The sequence below is a fragment of the Bos indicus genome, chromosome 14 (assembly GCF_029378745.1).
Source record: "Bos indicus isolate NIAB-ARS_2022 breed Sahiwal x Tharparkar chromosome 14, NIAB-ARS_B.indTharparkar_mat_pri_1.0, whole genome shotgun sequence".
Lineage (NCBI taxonomy): Eukaryota > Metazoa > Chordata > Mammalia > Artiodactyla > Bovidae > Bos > Bos indicus.
This window is the reverse complement of record NC_091773.1, coordinates 37,477,195-37,496,625: the sequence shown is the minus strand read 5'-3', so window position 1 is coordinate 37,496,625 and position 19,431 is coordinate 37,477,195. Positions and strand designations below refer to the sequence as shown.

The window sequence follows — 19,431 nt, the reverse complement described above, 5'->3', positions numbered from 1 at the left end:
AATTCTGTTTAGTCTTTTTATTTATCTGGCTGTGTCGGGTCTTGGTAGCTGCACAAGGGATCTTGCGTTGTGTTGTGCAGAGTCTTTCACTGTGATGTGTGGATTCTCTAGTTGTGGCCCTCGTGCTTGGTAGCTGCAGTGTGAGCTTAGTTGTTTGGTGAATTGTGGGATCCCAGTTCCCCAACCAGGGATCAAACTCAGGCCCTTGGCAGCCCTAACCACTGGACTGAAAGAGAATTCCCAAAAATATTAACTTTAAAATAAGAGTGAACACCTTGATTTGTTGAAGGCTACCCATTTCCTAAAAGGCTACCCATTTCCTTAAAGGGGGGAAAGTTTCAATAAATAAATGTTAGAATTAAGAGCTGTAGAAGTATACTAAGGAAAGGAAATATTTTCTTAATTTGCATGAATCAAATTCTACCGAATTTTTAAATAAGGTAAAATCATTTCAGTGCTGTGTCATCTCACCCTTTTTCATTTGAAAAAAGAAAAATGTTGTAATTGTTTAATATCGTTGGGGGAAGTAGTAATTTATTAGTGTAATGATATTAATTGATGATAACAATGATGTTACGAAGTCACTAAGTCATGTCCGACTCTTTTGCAACCCCATGGACTGTAGCCCACCAGGCTTCTCTGTCCATGGGGTTTCCCAAGCGAGAATACCTGAGTGGGTTGCCATTTCCTCCTCTAGGAGACCTTGCCAACCCAGGAATTGAACCCTCCTCTCCTGCATTGCAGGTGTATGCTTTACTGCTGTGCCATGTTAATGTGTATGATGTTCTAATTTTTTTCCATCATACCCTCCTATTGTTTATTTTCCACCTTTAGTTGATTGTTAGATAAAATTAAGAGAAAACATGTTGGGCATTTTAAGTACAGTTGCATTAGCAATCATTGTCGTATATCTCCACATTTTTAATGTTTTCCCCCCTTTAGTTTGTATTTCTTCCTACCCTAAATAAGGATTTCTACCGTTTAGTTTCTCAAAATGTCACTTTTAAATAAAATTTAACAAGATGTGAGACCTAACTCTCCAACGCCTTAGCTTGCTCCATTTTTCGTCACATTTTAATATACCACACATGTACTTGTTTTTTAATTATTTATTGACTGTCTCTTCCTTCACTAGAGTTTAAGCTTTACACAACCAGGGATCTTGTCAGTTTGTCCATTGATACATTGTCATTTTTAGTATCTAAGAGGGATATATTATTTTCTTTTTTTGATTGATAATGTCAGAGTATCATTTAAATATTTTGTACCTTGGTTTCAACATGTATTAGTGTTGGATAGTACTTAACACAAACCCATTAGTTTAGAAGCTGAGCCGTTTTCTGAATGAATGAACTTTTTAGGATGCTGTTTAAAATAGTCCTTTTTTTGTTTGTTTGTTCAGAGTATTTCACTGAGTGTGGTATTCCTCAACTTGAACAGTGTTGTTCACTATCAAACAACTATAGTGGTACTTTTTTAATACAGTAATACCCATCATCCTCAGCTGTCTGAAAAAGCAAAAACTTGAACTAATATATAAAGCACTAGGATTGATGAAAATGATCAGGAGCCGAAGAGGCAAAGATGGCCTCATTGGGATGAAACTTCATGGCTTAGGACCATGCTTCACAATGTGGTCTGTGGACCTGTTAATTACTGGGCTGTGCTTTTCATTTTTATGAGGACTTGGTAAACTTGTTCCTAATTTCTCCAGTTAGTCTCAACAAGGAAGTATAGTCTGGTTTAAGAGCAAACGAAGCAACAAATGTTAGTCAGTGTTAATGCCATCACTGAAGATTAGTTGACATGTGTTATACCAAAAAAAAATGTAATGTAGTCACCAAAATAAGTAAACCTTTTTGCTTGGTAAGGGAGGTTGTGGCTCCAAAGTAGAAAACAGCAAGTAAAAAAAAAAAAAGAAAACAGCAAGTAAAGGAGAAAGAAAGAGAATGTCTGTGCTTAGAGGTTAAGTATTAATGACAAGTTACTGATAATCAAAGAGCAGATGACAGTTTACAATGTGAGAACTGGGGCTATCAAGCTACTCTAACTATATGCTGAAGGGTCAGGTGGGCTTGTAGACCTCACTGTTGTCTGAGGCTGTCACAATAATCATTATTAACAGGTTAAATTATTTTCAGTACACATAATGTCAGGGATCCGTATTAGAGTTTAGAGTTTTACTACTTTCATTTAAAATTTTTTGATATTTAAAAGTATTCATTTTTATCCATTATATATCATTCCCTGGTCATTCCAGGGAAGTACATGGCATATTCAAACTTGGTTTAACATTATGGGTCTATACTGGGACGGGCATTGATAATATCAGTTGGGGAAAATGGAACAGGGCTGATTAGAATATATAGCGATTACTGTTTTGTTGTGTGTGTTTTTTTTTTTTTTTTTGCCATGCTGCACTGCATGCAGGATCTTAGTTCCCTGATGAGAGAGTCAGCCTGTGCCCCCTGCAGTAGAAGCATGGAGTGCTAACCACTGGACTGCCAGGAAGTTCTCACAGCAATTGCGGTGGTTTTTTTTTTCCATTTAAAAGAAAATACTATTTTTGATGGTACCGGATCTTCATTCCTGTGCACGGACTTTCTCTAGTTGTGCGAGTGGGGGCGCTTTGTTGCTGTGTGTGAGCTTCTCGTGGCTGTGGCTTCTCTTGTTGCGGAGCTCAGGCTCAGTAGTTGTGGCCTGAGGGCTTAGTTGCTCTGGCAGCATGTAGAATCGTCCCGGACCAGGGGTCAAACCCATGTCCCCTACATTGTCAGGTGGACTCCTACCTACTGTACCAACAGGGAAGTCCTGATTACAGTTTTTTACTCTATTGTATAAAAACTGTGGCTTGAGCTTTTCAAAGGCTTTAAGTCTCATAAAGCCAAAAGTAATTATGTATCTGTTTTATTCTTTTGGGCTTTTTCTGTCCTACACTTGACCTTTGGTGTGAAACAGCTGCTGTAGTGATTCTTGGAGTGGTGGTAGTGGAGAAGAGGGGGTGTTAAGCTCCTGGGCTGCCTTTTCATGTTACACAAATACTTTCCTGGACCCCGGGAGTAAGCCCCAGTTCTAAGGGAGAGTAAATCTCAAGAATAATTCCTCACAGCGCTGAAGTGGGAAAAAGTTTTAGGAACTGAACTTCTGTCACTCTGTCTTGAGTGCAGGGTGACACATCCTAGCTGTTGCAGTAGTCTGGAGTTTCTCAACCATAGTATTATGACATATGGGAATGTCATTCCGTTGCGTGGTGCTTCCCAGTGTCTTGTCGTTGACAATAGTTAACTCCAAAATTGGTCAGTGGTCTTCTTACCCCCCAAAGTTGTAAATTACGGTGGATTCATATCACTTTGATTCATTTGTATTCATAAGGAAAGAGAGAAAGGAAGGTGCTGTCTAGACTGTAGAGCCACTGGCCAGTTCTGAAAGCGTTAAATCATTTTTTTTTTCCACCGTATTTAGATATATCAGGATCTTTCATACTGGGTGTATAAACCGTTTGGATCTCTTAGAATAAGAGCTCAAACTCCTCTGAGTTTTCTAGACTTGAGCTAACACACGTGAGGGCTAGATAGAATTTTCAGGTTATTCTAGATTTGGGATGCTCTCAAACATTTAGATTGTGGGCCTGCCTGGTCTTTCTGCCTTGGAGCACAGGTGTGCTTCTGTTTTATGCAGTCTGGGAATAAAGTGCGTATTTACAGATCGACTGAGATCATGCATTGTGGGGTAGGTGTTAAATATTGAGAGAAGAATCATTTTAGGCATATTAAGTTTACTCAGAAAATTAATTTTTACTCTTCAAGTAGTTCTGATACTTAACAGTTAGGGAAATCAGACCTTTATTAACAATTTTGAATGCACATATTCCTCCCTACTTTAACATATCTGAAATCAAGATATGTCAGTGGAGGGTTGTCGTTTAATTGGTAGCTGTTTTCTTTTCTTAGTGTTACATAAAATAATACAATTGATGGTGTGTCTTAGATTCAGAGAACCATGATACATTTGTAATATGTGTAATTACTTTTCTCGTACCTCTCCGATTCAGGAAGAGACAGGGTGATATTTGGCTGTGAACCTTTGGAACTGTTAATTTTTCAGCCCCCTTCAGCTCCCAATGGTTTGTGGGTAGTTCTGCTTCTTTAGTTACCTTCTGCAGATATTTTCCAGTTATCTCCCGTTACCTCAGTTCGAGGCTGTTATTTTACCTCTGCCTAGAGAAATAGCCAGTGTTGCCCTGATGGTCTAATGAGCTGGTATTTTGCTAGAGTTCAATCCTAACACAAGTATTTCACATCTACTTTTAACACTTAGTCTTCAAAGTCAGGAGGTGAATGCTTCCTCATGTGATAATAGCTTTCTGTTGATGTTGCTTGGTATGATTTCTAAACAGTTATACTAGTTCTTCATATCCTGGAGTATGAATTTTCATTTATTTTTATATTGAACTCTTTAAGTCCTCCTTTTTTAGCTTCTTTGCTCATAGTCAGGGTTCTTAGAACCAGTTTTTTAGAAGAGCCAGAGGACCATTGGGGAAACTGTTGGCTTACTCAAAAACACTTCCTGCCTTCTCTAATGAATTATTGTTCTGGGAAGGATACACCTAAGAGTGAATTCCCTGTTTTTATGAACCTACCAAATACACTGTTTGACCTTCTACCTTATCTTTTTTTTTTTAGTACACGGGTGAATCATTAGTTTTTATTAGGGTGCTTAGTAAGTACTCATTAACACCTCTCCCCCATGTTAGTCCTGTTTTGTCTTTCTACTGCAGAAATATGAATGTGCAAGGTAGTTTATTGCCTGGTAGCAGAGACTGCTAAGGGACTGGCATGGCTTGTCTTTTAATGTAGTGACTCCACCCCCTCTGTTAAAAACATGCACCAGCTAATGTCTTGAAATGTTTGGAAAAACATGCGATGTTTGAAAGAACAAACACTTAAAATCCCTTGTAATTCCAGAGTTGAATGGTTCTCATTTGAGTTTGCAGGCAAAGTATTGGCCCCAGCGGCAGTCGTCTGAAATCTTGGCTAGAATTGGAGATTCCAGATTGGAGATTCTTCCAAATGACACGTGGTTATTGGCAGGAGGCCCTAACCTACCCTGCTGACCTCTGAATTGGGTTGTTCACAGTATGGCAAGTGATTCTAGAGAGAACAACCAAGACATAAATCACAATCTTTTATAACCTAATCTTGGGAGTGACATACCTTCCTTTCTGCTGTATTGTATTGGTTACACTGACCAACTCTGGTACTGTGTGGGAGGATGTGACTACCAGGAAGCAGTTACTTGGAGATTCTCTTGGAGTTTGGCTACCACAGGCCCCTTTCTTTGTGGACATACAAGTAGTAGTATTACTGCTACTGCTAAGTCACTTCAGTCGTGTCCGACCCTGTGCGACCCCATAGACGGCAGCCCACCAGGCTCCCCCATCCCTGGGATTCTCCAGGCAAGAACACTGGAGTGGGTTGCCATTTCCTTCTCCAATGCATGAAAGTGAAAAGTGAAAGGGAAGTCACTCAGTCGTGTCCGACCCTCAGAGACCCCATGGACTGCAGCCTTCCAGGCTCCTCCATCCATGGGATTTTCCAGGCAAGAGTACTGGAGTGGGGTGCCATTGCCTTCTCCGAGTAGTAGTATTGGGGTAGGAAAAACTTTTCTTTTTCGTCAGCACTGGTCATGTTGTCTTTTAGGGATAATTACACCAAGGCAATTCTTCTTAGCTTGCCTTTGTATCCTGTTTCTTTTGGTAGCTGGTTATGCAAGTTGACCTTCTTTTGTATCCTGATTCGTGGACAAGGGCTGTCTTCCCTGTTTTATATGAAGTTCTCAAGGTCTGGAGGATTTCCACAGCATTGTTTCCCAAACTGTGGTCATTGAAACAAGACTTGCCCAAGATGCCCTACACTGAGAGGATTCCATTACTTTGGAAACCTGTATGTTATCTTCCTCCCCTTAGAGAATCGTCATGCAAGTTAGTATATCAGACGTCTTAGAATTCCGGCTTTAAAAAAAAAGCAAAACCTTTTTTTTTTTCACTCTAGTGTTTTTGAAAATTGACTTAATCACAAAACCTTCAGGATTTGTTGACTTTAATTGAAAGTGAAAAGTGTTAAACGCACAGTCCTGTCCGATTCTTTACAACCCCATGACCTATATGTAGCCTGCCAGGCCCCTCTGTTCCTGGGATTTCCCAGGCAGGAGTACTGGAGTGGGTTGCCGTTTCCTTCTCCAGGGGATCTTCCTGACCCAGGGATCAAACCCAGGTCTCCTGCACTGCAGGCAGAGTCTTTAGTCTTGAGCCACCAGGGAAGCCCCTGTTAAGTAAATTAAAAACCCTCTTCTACATAGACACTTTTCACAAATATATTCCCTCTTTATTCAAAACATTGTTTAGGCAGCTTTATTTCTAAGTTTTCGATAATTAAAAATTTTCTAAACTAATTTTCAGTTTGTAATTTTGCGTTTTGGAAGGCAACTGAGATCAGAAACTGCAGTTAATATCTTATTTTCTTTGTTGCTAGCGATTTTGGTATTGTACCATTTGAGGAAAAGTTTTCACTTTTGCCAAGTAAAAGAGCCATTGAGTCTCAACAAAAAAGGGAGGAGTTCTCTAATCTCTAGAGGTGTTAGATGTTGGTAGGCTTATTGAAAGATGTTATGAATTGAAAAGATCTAGAAAACTACAAACATTGATATATTGATAGTGATATTCCACTATTTTGAAAAATCAGAAACTAGTTTTTAAGTAGAGTTGTTTGAAGTTCTGAATAGGAATCCATGCTTGTGTGCTTGCTTTTTTTTCTTTCCTGAACACTTACTATGTACAATTTTATTTATTTTTAAACAAACTTGTAATTAGTGGCTGTGCTGGGTCTTCATTGCTGCGCTCAGGCTCTCTCGTGGTGCTCAGGCTTCTCATTTTGGTGGATTGTCCTGTGGAGCGTGGGCTCTAGGGTGCACAGGCTCAGTAGTTGTGGCACATGGGCTTAGTTGCCCCACAGCATGTGGGATCTCCCTGGGGCAGGGATCAAAACCCATGTTCTCTGCATTGGCAGGCTGATTCTTAACCACTGGACCACCAAGGAAATCCTGCTTGTGTACTTTAATCCAAAAAAAAGATATTCACTAAGAATCTTTATAATGTTGCATGCACTTCTAATAACGGTTATTTTGCTTTTAAACCCATAAATTATGGACTGTTGTGGTTTTTATTTTGCTTTGTTGTGTCCTGAAAAAGAATGTCGAGTGATAATAATAAGGGAAGAATTGAACAATAAAAGCTATACAAAATAGAATGCAAATACATAGCCATTTCAGGGCATCTAATGTGTGAAAAAAATAACTTTATGTAATCTCAGGCTCTGATATATTCTGGTGTTGAAAGATTAAATTATATGTGGATGATACTGTTTTAAGAAGACAAATAGCTGAAAATTTAAATTATTTTAAACTTTTTCAAAAGACGTTTTCTATAGTTCTTCTGGAAAACCTATTTGTCTGAAATGATGCATTCTTTAAGAGTTATGGAAAACTATGATTTTTATCATTGAAAACCAGTAAAGGAAGCCCTGCTAAAACTTTTAAGCATTTATAACCTTATAACTTGGTAACTATCTTATAGCATCAATGGTTACAAATATATTTAGAAATAATTTAATAATTGTGAATTATAGGAAAACAGTAAAAAATGTGAGAGTCAGGCATGTAAAATATATAGATGTAAGGGGTTTATAAAGGAAAAGGCACGAGCATTTGGAGGAAATTTAATCAAGGATTTCAGACTTTATGACTACAAGGATATTATGTTGTAAGAAAAAAAAAGTACAAAGTTATTAATGATACTCTTTTTTTTTTTTTTTTAGAAACGACTACAGAAAGAACTGCTGGCTTTGCAAAATGACCCACCTCCTGGAATGACTTTAAATGAAAAGAGTGTTCAAAATTCAATTACACAGTAAGTATTTTAAGTTTTAAAGTACTTGTTTTTCTTTTGTTATCAATGTAAGTATGAATATATACTCATTTTAAAAATACAGAATTATTTTCTGTGTGTCAGAATTATTTTCATATTTTATCTGATTCTCTCCCACTGAGAAGTAAATACAGTAAACATATCTTATTCTGTGCATTTAAAAACACAGTTTTGTTTTATGAAAGTTTCCTGCTGATGAAGTAGCGTGTTAAAAACTTTAGCCTGACTTTGTTAGGGAGTATTCTTCACCTGTGATAGAGTAGTTTGGTATGAGGTTATTTATCAGATTTTTCAAAAACATTTGAGGCTCTGAAGTGAACTTTAGCCACCTGATGCGAAGAGCTGACTCATTTGAAAAGACCCTGGTGCTGGGAAAGATTGAGGGCAGAAGGAGAAGGGGATGACAGAGAATGAAATGGTTGGATGGCATCACCGACTTGATGGACATGGGTTTGGGTGGACTGCAGGAGTTGGTGATGGACAGGGAGGCCTGGTGTGCTCTGGTTCATGGGGTCATGAGGAGTTGGACACAACTGAGCGATTGAACTGAACTGAAGTGAATAAACTGTCAAGAGGCGCACCTCTGTCCTTGTCCCCTGAACATACAGCATGGTTGCTTTCTTTATAGCAGCGTTAGCTAAGAGAATGTCACACCCTCAGCATTCTCATTCGATAAATTAGAGACTTGCATGAGGATGAAATGTGAAGGGTAAGAGAAGGACACAGAAGTATCCTCTGATTCAGCTCCTTCCTTGGGAGTGGAGCAGAAGTTTCTTCCCAGATATGTGCCAAGAATAGTAGAGAGATACAGGTTCCTTTACAATGAGCATTAAAAAGAGAGCATTCCCCCTCTTGAAAATGAGCATTTGAATTAGTTTGAAATGTTTTTGAAAGTATCATCCTAAGATTTCACAACTGACTATTTGGTCTGTCCTTACCACTCCTTTGATTTAACAGTTCCATTGGAAAAAGGTAAATGTAGTAAAATGGGAGATTTTTAAGTAATTGACTCTGTCCTTAAAAAAGAAAGGAAAAAACCCTAAAATGAAAAGGGGTATAAGCCAACAAGATAAAAATTTCCTGTAAACCAACTTGTAGAACAAATTGAACAATTCAAATATTTAGTGATACAGAGACCAGAGAGCAGGAATAACCAAAACGCACACAACAGGGACATACTTATTTTCAGAAGAAACAATTTTTGGTTACCTTTGACCATGACATTTGGAGTCAGTGATTAAGACAGGAGTTAAGCTTTAAGAACAGTATTATTAAGAAAGGATCTTTTGAATGAAGTGAATTGCAAACCAAATATTAATCTAGTTAAAAGAGATGCATGTAATTAACAGGAAATAAACACTAATTTTAAAATAATATACTTTTTCTGTTGAGTAGTTTCTTTAATCAGGGCAGGGCAGAAGCTGAAACAAAAGATAGATATTAGAGGAATCAGAGATAGGCGAAAGAGCAATGTTTTGATATAACTTCTAACCTAGTTTGAAAAAACTATGGAGGGAATTCCTTGGCTGTCTGGTGGTTAAGACTTGACAACTCTCAACTGCTAGGGCCCAGTTTCAGTCCCTGGACTGGGAACTTAAGATCCCATAGGCTGCGCAATGTGGCCAAAAAGAAAAAAAAAATTGTTGAAGTGGGATCCTATGAAGTGGGGGATATGGGTAAGGAAGATGGAGTAAGCCCATTACGCTTTATGGAAGACAGTTTGGTAGCATGTATTAAGACCTTAAAAATATTAGAATCATGTTCTCTGACCTAATATGCTATCCTTTGACCTCTATGCTCTCCGAAGGAAGGAACAGAGATACTAAAAGATCGACTTAGATCTGTTGTGGTCTCTCAGTGAAATGGCACCCCTCGAGTTAACAGTCCATAGTCATCATGTAAGGCAAAAATTTTATGTAGTCATGATTGCCTTTGAAAACTCTTGAGAGAGGCTGTATTGGTATATATCCTATCTTAATATATCCAGCAAAGCTAATTTCCCCTTCATATATTTGTCTTTTTCTGTCTGACTTCACTTAGTATGATAATCTTTAGGTCTTTAGGTCCATCCATATTGCTACAAATGGCAATATTTCATTCCTTTTTGTGGCTGAATAATATTCCATTGTATACATGTACCACATCTTTATTTTTTGATTTTTTTTTGATTGAAGTATAGTTGATTTATAATATTGTGCCAATCTCTGCCGTACAGCACAATGAATCAGTTACACACATATATATATCATTTTTTAATATTATTTTCCATTCTGATTTATCACAGATATTGAGTATAGTTCCCTGTACTGTACTTTAGGACCCTGTTGCTTATCCATTCTGAATGTAACAGTTTGCATCTGCCAACCCCAGATTCCCAGTCCCTCTCTCCCTCCCCCACCATGTCTGTGCTCTTTATCTATGAGTCTGTTTCTGTTTCATAGATAAGTTCACTTGTGCTGTATTTTAGATTCCACATATAAGTGATACCATGTGGTATCTGTCTTTCTGACTTACTTCACTTAATATGAAAGTGAAAGTGTTAGTCACTCAGTCACTGAGTTAGTCACTCAGTCACTCATCTGACTCTTTGCGATTCCATGAACTGTGGTCTCTCAGGCTCCTCTGTCCATGGAGTTCTCCAGGCAAGAATACTGGAGTGGGTTGCCATTCCCTTCTCCAGGGGATTGTCCCAACCCAGGTATCGAACCTGGGTCTCCTGCACTGGGGCCTGGTTCTTTACCATCTGAGCCACCAGGGAAGCCCATGATAATCTCTGGTTGTATCCATGTTGCTGCAGATGGCACCATCTTGTTTTTATTTATGCCTGAATAGGATTCCGTTGCATGCGTGGACCACATCTTTATCCATTCAGCTGCCGATGGACATCCAGGTTGTTTCTGTGTTTTGGCTGTTGTGAGCAGTGCTGCTGTGAACATAGTGGTTCATGTATCTTTTTGAATAATGGTTTTGTCCAGGTATATTCCCCAGAGTGGGATTGCTGGATCCTATAGTAATCCTGTTTTTAGTTTGTGCAGAACCTCCATGCTTTTTTCCAAAGTGGCTTTACCAAATTACATTCCCACCAACAGTGTAGGAGGTATGTATAGATGATATACCACATCATCTTTATTCATTGGTCTGTCGATAGGCTTCGAGGTTACTTCCATGTTTTGGATGTTGTAAATAGTGCTGCTATGAACATTGGGATGCATTTATCTTTTTTGAGTTAGAGTTTTAATCTTTTCTAGCTACTTGCCCAGGAGCGAGATTGCTGAATCTGGTAGTTCTTTTTTTAGTTTTTTAAGGAAACTAAACTTCATACTATTTCCTTAGTGGCTGTACCGATTTACATTCCCAGAAATAGTTTAAGAGAATTCCCTTTTCTCCACACCCAACATTTCTTATTTGTAAACTTTTTGATGATGGCCCTTCTGGCTTGTATGAGGTGACATCTTATTATAATTTTGATTTCCTTTTTTCTAATAATTGGCAATTTGGAGCATCTTTTCATGTTCCTTTTCATCTGTGTGTCTTCCTTGAAGAAGTGTTTATTTAGGTCTTTGCGTATCTTTTGATTGCTTTTTTTGCGGGAGGAAGTTAAACCCCCGTCAGTCTCATTGCTTTTTTGCTGGGGGTGGGGGGCACGGGCGTGGTGCAGTTAAGCCCCTGGCAGTCTCATTGTTTGCAAATATTTTCTCCCAGCCCATAGGTTGTCTTATTTTGTTAACGGTTTCCTTTGCTGTGCAAAAGCTTGTAAGTTTGATTAGGAGGAATGACCTGGTTTTTATTAAAGATAGTAGGTTTTTTGTTTTTGTCTTTTTAATGCAGTTTTTGCATTGCATTTTATTTACTATGTACTGGTTCTGGTGTTAGGAATATACTGAATTTTTTGCATATGCAATATCATTTATCTTTCTAACAAAACTTTAAGGTGACTTTTTTATTAACTTTAACAATTTTTTATAATAACTATTTTAGAATTTAAGTACTTAAAACAGAAGAGCGTACTGAGGGCCACACAGCTAACTAAGGGACGTCTAATTTTGCTGTAAAATACTGCCTCTTGAGTCTGTGGTCATATCTTTTCTATCTTTACATATCATGTAAAGTATTCAGCATGCCTTCTGAGAATGAATAGTCATGCTTTTAAGGATCTCTATGTGTTCCAACCTGGTTACTTTCAGAGAGTAGCCACACTTACTATTTTATATATTCCTGAGTTTGAGTGAACTCCTGGAGTTGGTGATGGACAGAGAGGCCTGACGTGCTGTGATTCATGGGGTCGCAAAGAGTCGGACACGACTGAGCAACTGAACTGAAGTCCATAATATGTGAGGTGCTCAATAGTAGCCCAGCAGTGTATCCTCAACCTTCTTTTTGCTTCCCTGTATTTAATATAATAAATTTTTATACCTGAAAAGTATAGGATTTAAGGAATTGACCAGGTATACAGTAATTATAAGTGGCATGGTTGTAATTAGAAACTCAGATTTTTACTTCTAAAATCTGCCCTGTCATGTATGTTGTAATAAACTGTGTTCCTCTTTTTTAAAAATAATTGGAGATAGTGTGCAGTATATTATTATAAACAGATTTATATTCATGATTATTATATATGAAAATAAAGTAAGCTTATATAGATGCCATAGAAATCTATTCTGGGGTTTTTTTTTAATTTATTTATTTTAATTGGAGGCTAATTACTTTACAATATTGTATTGGTTTTGCCATACATCAACATGAAACCGCCACGGGTGTACACGTGCTCCCACCTCCCTCCCTGTACCATCCCTCTGGGTTGTTCCAGTGCACCAGCCCCAAGCACCCTGTATCCTGCATCGAACCTGGACTGGCGATTCGTTTCTTATATTATACATGTTTCAGTGCCATTCTCCCAAATCATCCCACCCTCTCCTTCTCCCACAGAGTCCAAAAGACTGTTCTATACATCTGTGTCTCTTTTGCTGTCTTGCATACAGGGTTATCATTACCATCTTTCTAAATTTATTCTGGGTTTTATTAAACGGTTGAAACATAATGAGAGACAAAGGAAAGGCCTTTTAGAGCCTTGAGTAGCCATCAGAGTAAGTGGACTGATGGCAGCTTAGCTTCCTTTTTCCTGGTTAGCTGTCTCTGGAATACTCATGAGAAAATTGATCTGACAGCTGCTGTAGTCATTGCTGACATCAACTTCTCTCAAACTAATAGCTTCTAAAATAATTGATATCAGGAAAGCAGTTGATTAGCTTGACTTTATCTATAAAATCTTTTCCATAATTGTAGAGATGGTCTGAAAAAATAAGGTACCATAAATTGAGTAAGAAGAGTGTAGACTTTGGTGTCAGTACACCGAAGTTGAGTTTTATTTTATTTTTTTCCGAACCTGAGTTAAAACTTGGCTCTGTCCTTTTTAGCTGTCTGACCTTGGTCTAGTTTTTTAACCCAGGAGTGTCAGAGAAGGGAATAGGGCCAGGAGTGTTACTACCTACTCCTGTTGGGAGGATGAAGTGTGTTGTTACACATGGGTGACTCCTGTTCCATTGCCTGGCATAGATGCGTATCTGGTGTTCTTTTTCCTCCTCACCCCAGTCCTTTATAACTGAAGTTAAATTTTTTTTTTCTATTCTAGGTGGATTGTAGACATGGAAGGTGCACCAGGTACCTTATATGAAGGGGAAAAATTTCAACTTCTATTTAAGTTTAGTAGTCGATATCCTTTTGACTCTCCTCAGGTAACTGTTTTGCTTTTTAAATTTTTATTGTATTTTTAGATTATAGACAAATGCCAAATTCGTGATTTTTGACTAAGTAAAAACTTATAATCATTACAATTATATTAAGTAGATTTGTTTCTTTATCTTATTTGTAATATAATCGAGGTCATATGGACAATTTACTGTATTGAGATTTACTGTATTGAGATTAGGCTTTGCTGCTTTTGTACTTCTAAAAACTTAAGACTATTTCTGATCCATTCATGTTAAGTAGACCAAAGGGCATAAATCTAACCCCTAGGCCCACAGGTTTTGCGAGAACTTCGCATTTTGGAGTAGCTGGAGCCATGTCTTTCTAGATAAGATGATGATATTGATAGAATGACATCATTAAGAGGCAAGTGCTGTTTTGAAAGGAGCACTTCTTTGATTTCTCATTGCTGTGCTGTCTCTTGTAGCCTTTCAATACTGCAAGGGCAAAATATTAAGATATTAAATATCTAGACATCAGCCCCAAATTTGATCATTTTAGTGTGAAGCACTGTCAGTTTAGTTAATGTCTGAAAACTTGGACAAAGGGTAGTGGTGGTAGATAAAAATTTTTGAGAGCTATTTAACTGTGGTAAATGATTAATCCTTGGAGGTTAGAGAAAAGGAGAATTTAGGATGAATTCCAGCTTTCTGGGTTGGTAAGATGGATAATGAGTTACTTGTAGCTAAATGATAAGACAGTGACTAATTCTGTGTAGCACTGCTAGGTGATCAGGTGTTGTAGATCATGAAATTTCCCAAATTACCTGAAATTCAGTGTGTTAGGTGCTGCTGCTGCTGCTAAGTCGCTTCAGTCGTGTCCGACTGTGCAACCCCATAGATGGCAGCCCACCAGGCTCCTCCATCCCTGGGATTCTCCAGGCAAGAACACTGGAGTGGGTTGCCATTTCCTTCTCCAGTGCATGAAAGTGAAAAGTGAAAGTGAAGTCGTGTCCGACTCTTAGTGACCCCATGGACTGCAGCCTACCAGGCTCCTCCGTCCATGGGATTTTCCAGGCAAGAGTACTGGAGTGGGGTGCCATTGCCTTCTCCGTGTTAAGTGCTAAAATATGCTATTTTTGAGGAAATTCATATTTTATTGCTACTTTTAAGTTGTTGTTCACTTGCTAGGTCTTGTCCTACTTTTTGCAACCCCATGAACTGCAGCATGCCAGGCTTCCCTGTCCTTCCCTATCTCCCAGAGTTTGCTCAAGCTCATCTCCATTGAGTCAATGATGCCATCAAACTATCTTCTCTCTCCTCACCCCCTTCTCCTCCTGCCCTCAATCTTTCGCAGCATCAGGGTCTTTTCCAATGTGGCCAAAGTACTGGAGTTTCAACTTCACCATCAGTCCTTCCAATGAATATTCAGGGTTGATTTCCTTGAGGATTGACTGATTTGATGTCCTTGTGTCCAAGGACTCTGAAGAGTCTTCTCTGGCACCACAGTTTGAAAGCATCAGTTCTTCGGCACTCAGCCTTCTTTATGATCCAACTCTCATATCTGTACATGACTACTGGAAAGACCATAGCTTTGACTAAATGGACTTTTGACGGCAAAGTGATGTCTCTGCTTTTTAACACGCTAAACTTTTCTTCCAAGGAGCAAGCGTCTTTTAATTTTGTGGCTGCTATCACCGTCCACAGTGATTTTGGAGCCCAAGAAAAGAAAATGTCACTACTTTAAGTAGTGACACAAATAGCTTAATCTTCTTTTAGCCATGTGGGAGTATAGATGGAAGTCAACTTTTGTATTGTGCTGTAGTTAAAAAGATAATTGTTTCAAGGCATAGTATTAAATGGAAACTGATTCCTTGAGTTCTGAAGTTTCTATGTGAGCAGAAAAGTAAGATGTTGGGGGCTCATTTTTATGTTTTTCTAAAAAAAGTGAAGAAATGTGTCTTGTCGTGATCTCTGGGTTTCTATAATAACCACACATCAACTGTAATCAGAAACCAAATGTATTCCTTCTCTTCAGAAAATAATCTTCACTTTCTGTTGTTGCCTTTGGCTTATCAGCATCATCTTAACTGTTTTTGCTTGAAGGCAGTGAGGTATCCACTTGTTCTCAACCTGTTCCTCTACCTCACTTCAGCTAAATCCCTTGAAGGCCTGTGAAGGAAGAATACGAATCATGGAATCAGAAACTTTGCCTTAGGGAATACTGGAGAAGGTTAACTGTGGAAACTCACAAATCTTAAAAAAAAAAAAAAAAAAAAAATTCTCTAACCATGAAACTAGGTCTAAGGTATTCTCTAAAACTGTGTTCTTCATTCTAAATCAAATGTCAAACTTAAGCATCATTTGAATTTCATCTTTAATATTTTTGTGAGAGCCTTCGTCATAAATCCTATCAGATTGTATTCGTTATCCTCTTCCCTGATTTCACTCCTGCTTACTGGTCTGATTTTGGTGTCCTCTAGCTTCTTTATCGGAGAAGGCAATGGCACCCCACTCCAGTACTCTTGCCTGGAAAATCCTATGGACGGAGGAGCCTGGTGGGCTGCAGTCCATGGGGTCGCTAGGAGTCGGACACGACTGAGCGACTTCACTTTCACTTTTCACTTTCATGCATTGGAGAAGGAAATGGCGACCCACTCCAGTGTTCTTGCCTGGAGAATCCCAGGGACGGGGGAGCCTGGTGGGCTGCCGTCTATGGAGTCGCACAGAGTCGGACACGACTGACGAAACTTAGCAGCAGCTTCTTTATTCTTCTCACACTTTAATGTCTTTAACCATCTTAAGCCACTAACTCCCAGATTTCCAGCTCTGTTTACACTCTCTTCCTTTTGAGGTTTAATTTCATGCCCTTGTTGGGCAGCTCTACTTGAACACCTCCTGACATCCCAAATTTAACACAGCTAATAAACTCAGTTTTTTTCCTAATAACAAAATAAGAGAATTCTCTCTTTGGTTTCTGTTCACCCATCTTCTTGTGTTAAATTTCTTTCCTTTCCCTCATTCTTAAGTGTGGTTTTTCAGATCCTTTCACAGACGTAAGGCAGTCTGATCACTTTTCTTAAGTTATCATCAGTGCTGTGTGGTCCAAGTTTATAGTTTTCATTTGGACTATTACAGAGTAGCCTTTAATTCTTCCCACTCCTAGAGATCCTCTCACATTGCTGTTGGGTTTCTTTAAAGGTGCCATTACCTCATTGGTTTTCCCACATACATCGACCACCACCATCCTCACCCTTCTCAGTAAATCCTGTGATGGTTCTTACTTCCTGTGGAGTCAAGCTTAACAGTCCAGTCTCTTTATGGTCAAGTCTGAACTGAAGCATTTCAGCCACACATTAACCTCCATGCCTTCTATTGTATTGTAGTATTTGCATCATACTTTATTAATGTAACTTTCATTCTGATTTTATCTTGAAACAGCTCAATGAAATAGAGGAAATAGATTCATCCTCCTTTAATGTGAGGGAATTGAAGCCTGTAGAAGTGAATTGTCTTGTTTATGGTTTAAAAGCTAGTTATTAGAACAATCAAGAATCAAACCCAATTTACTTTTCTCCCATTCTGCTGATTAGATGTAAATACCAACATGGAAAATATCTGCTTATTCATTAATTGGCTCAGTGGTAAAGAATCTACCTGCTAAATGTAGGAGATGCAGGTTCAATCCCTGGGTTGGGAAGGTTCCTTGGGAAAGGAAATGGCAACCTACTCCAATATTCTTGCCTGGGAAATCTCATGGACAGAAGAGCCTAGTGGGCTACAGTCCATGGGGTGGCAAAGCAGTTGGACACGACTTAGCAACTAATCAGCAACAAAAAATTCATTAAGTAATGTTATTTCGGAAAATTAAAGACTACATGTAGAATGATGTGGAAACCCTAGGGCAGTTGTTCCAGTCCTTTGAAATACGAAGATCCCCTTTTAACATCAGTTAATTTTATGGTCCTTCCCATGTCATAGAAGTTATATGTTCTGTTACCCATGATTGAGAAAATGACAGAGCACTGGAAGTCCAGTAATACTTTTAAATGATTTTAAAGTTATTTTAATCATATTATCTATATGGTTATAAAATAATTATAAAGGGTCCAGTACTCAGAGCTTAATGTACATATAGATTTGAAGATTTTTCTGATAGCAAAACTTTCCTGAGGTCCATTGCTCTGGACAAGTGGTTGTGAAATTCCCCATTCACTGAAAATTTTATTTGATGAGATGTGGAAGCACACGGTTTTAGGGAGGACAGATAAGCGATGTCATTGACCCAGGTGAGAGGTGATGGTGATTTGGACCAGAAGGGTAACCATGGAGGTTGTGAAAGTGGCCATATTTTGGACCTATTTTAAAGGTGCTAAAAAATATACTTGCCTTGATTGTAAAGCTTTAGAAACATTGTAGCAAATAGTGTCTTCATCTTTTTGTGGTCTGATTCTCACACTGCTTTGTGAAAACTATTAATATTCATTCCACTGATCCATATGAGATGACTAAAAAGGGGAGAATTGAATTGAAAACTATTTTAAAATTCTTGTCCCCAACCACTTTTGTCAAATATTTATCATATATGCTAGACTATCTATGTCATATATATTATTCATAATTAGATTATTTTAGTTTATGAAACTGTCTACTTGTATGTTCAGTTTTTATAGTTGCCCTTTAAGTATTCTCATCTACTTGCAATTTTAATCAGAGAACACATTCCCTCTTATTGTCCCTATAGAAACCTTGGTGTCCATGTTGTAGATTGGCTTTTATAATTATAGCCTGTTTTGTATTGCTCATTCTATGTATATTGTATTTTGACCTATCTTGACATACCATATTCAGTGTCTGACTTTCTAATCACTTGTGGAGCATTAGTCTGAACACATTAGTATGCCTGTGTTGTGTAAGATCTTAGTACTGTGAGGTCAGTGAGTATTGAGCTTGATGTTTAAAGTCCTCAGGTATAACAAGTAACATGAATTTCATATTAGAAACAGTTAGCTAATATCCACCCTTTATATTATCACTTTCGGTAGCATTCAGTTTAGATCTTATTAGTTTTATGAACAAATAATACATTTAGTACCCAAAGGTTACCCAGAGGTTGATTTGCTTAAAATTTTAGGTTGTATGTGGGAAATGCGTTCTTACCTCCAAAAGCATAGTTCTTTCTCAGCTCTCATTTGCTTTTGAATTTGAGCCACACAGATAGTTGGGTATTTGGAAATTTAGAGACACTTGAGAGCTGCTTCTTATGCAGACTCAGAATTTCAGATGTGGTTCACATACATTAGATCTAAGATCCTTTTCTAAATTTTTTTCCATTAAACAGCTTGTTCTTGAAAGTCTGTAATTCCATTTTATTCAGTTTGATTTACGTAATGGGGAATATGTGCAGTTGTTTAATCTGAATGACGACTTTGAATCTGAAAAAATTGTTTAAAAAAACAAATTAGCAAAACCCTTTATTCCCTTTGGTTTCAAATTCATTGTATTCAATTTTCTTGTCACATCTGTGTTAGATAGTTTATCAGCTATTTGCAACTCCCTTGGCCCCCCAAAAATAGGTTTTCAACTCTGAAAAGTTTAAAGACTCTTAAGTTTTCAGAACCTATTTAGCTGCATTAAAAAAGCTTGAAATGTCCATTTCCTCCTCAGGCTTGTACTGCATATTAAATAAACAAGGACAGTTAAGAGTGTGGCCTTGAAAAATTTCACCTGTGATTACGCTTGTGTCCTGTGCAAAGAACCAGAACA

The 19,431-nt window shown here is 38.1% G+C and overlaps 1 protein-coding gene across 1 annotated transcript in view; it reads left to right on the top strand.

Moving 5' to 3' along the window:
- The window catches only part of UBE2W (ubiquitin conjugating enzyme E2 W), a 69,923-nt gene that overhangs the window by 22,732 nt on the left and 27,760 nt on the right, over nucleotides 1-19,431 (top strand). Inside the window, exons 2-3 of the mRNA XM_070802708.1 lie at nucleotides 7,872-7,963; nucleotides 13,611-13,713. Coding sequence (XP_070658809.1) covers nucleotides 7,872-7,963; nucleotides 13,611-13,713 — 195 coding nt within the window. The remainder of the gene's footprint in view (nucleotides 1-7,871; nucleotides 7,964-13,610; nucleotides 13,714-19,431) is intronic.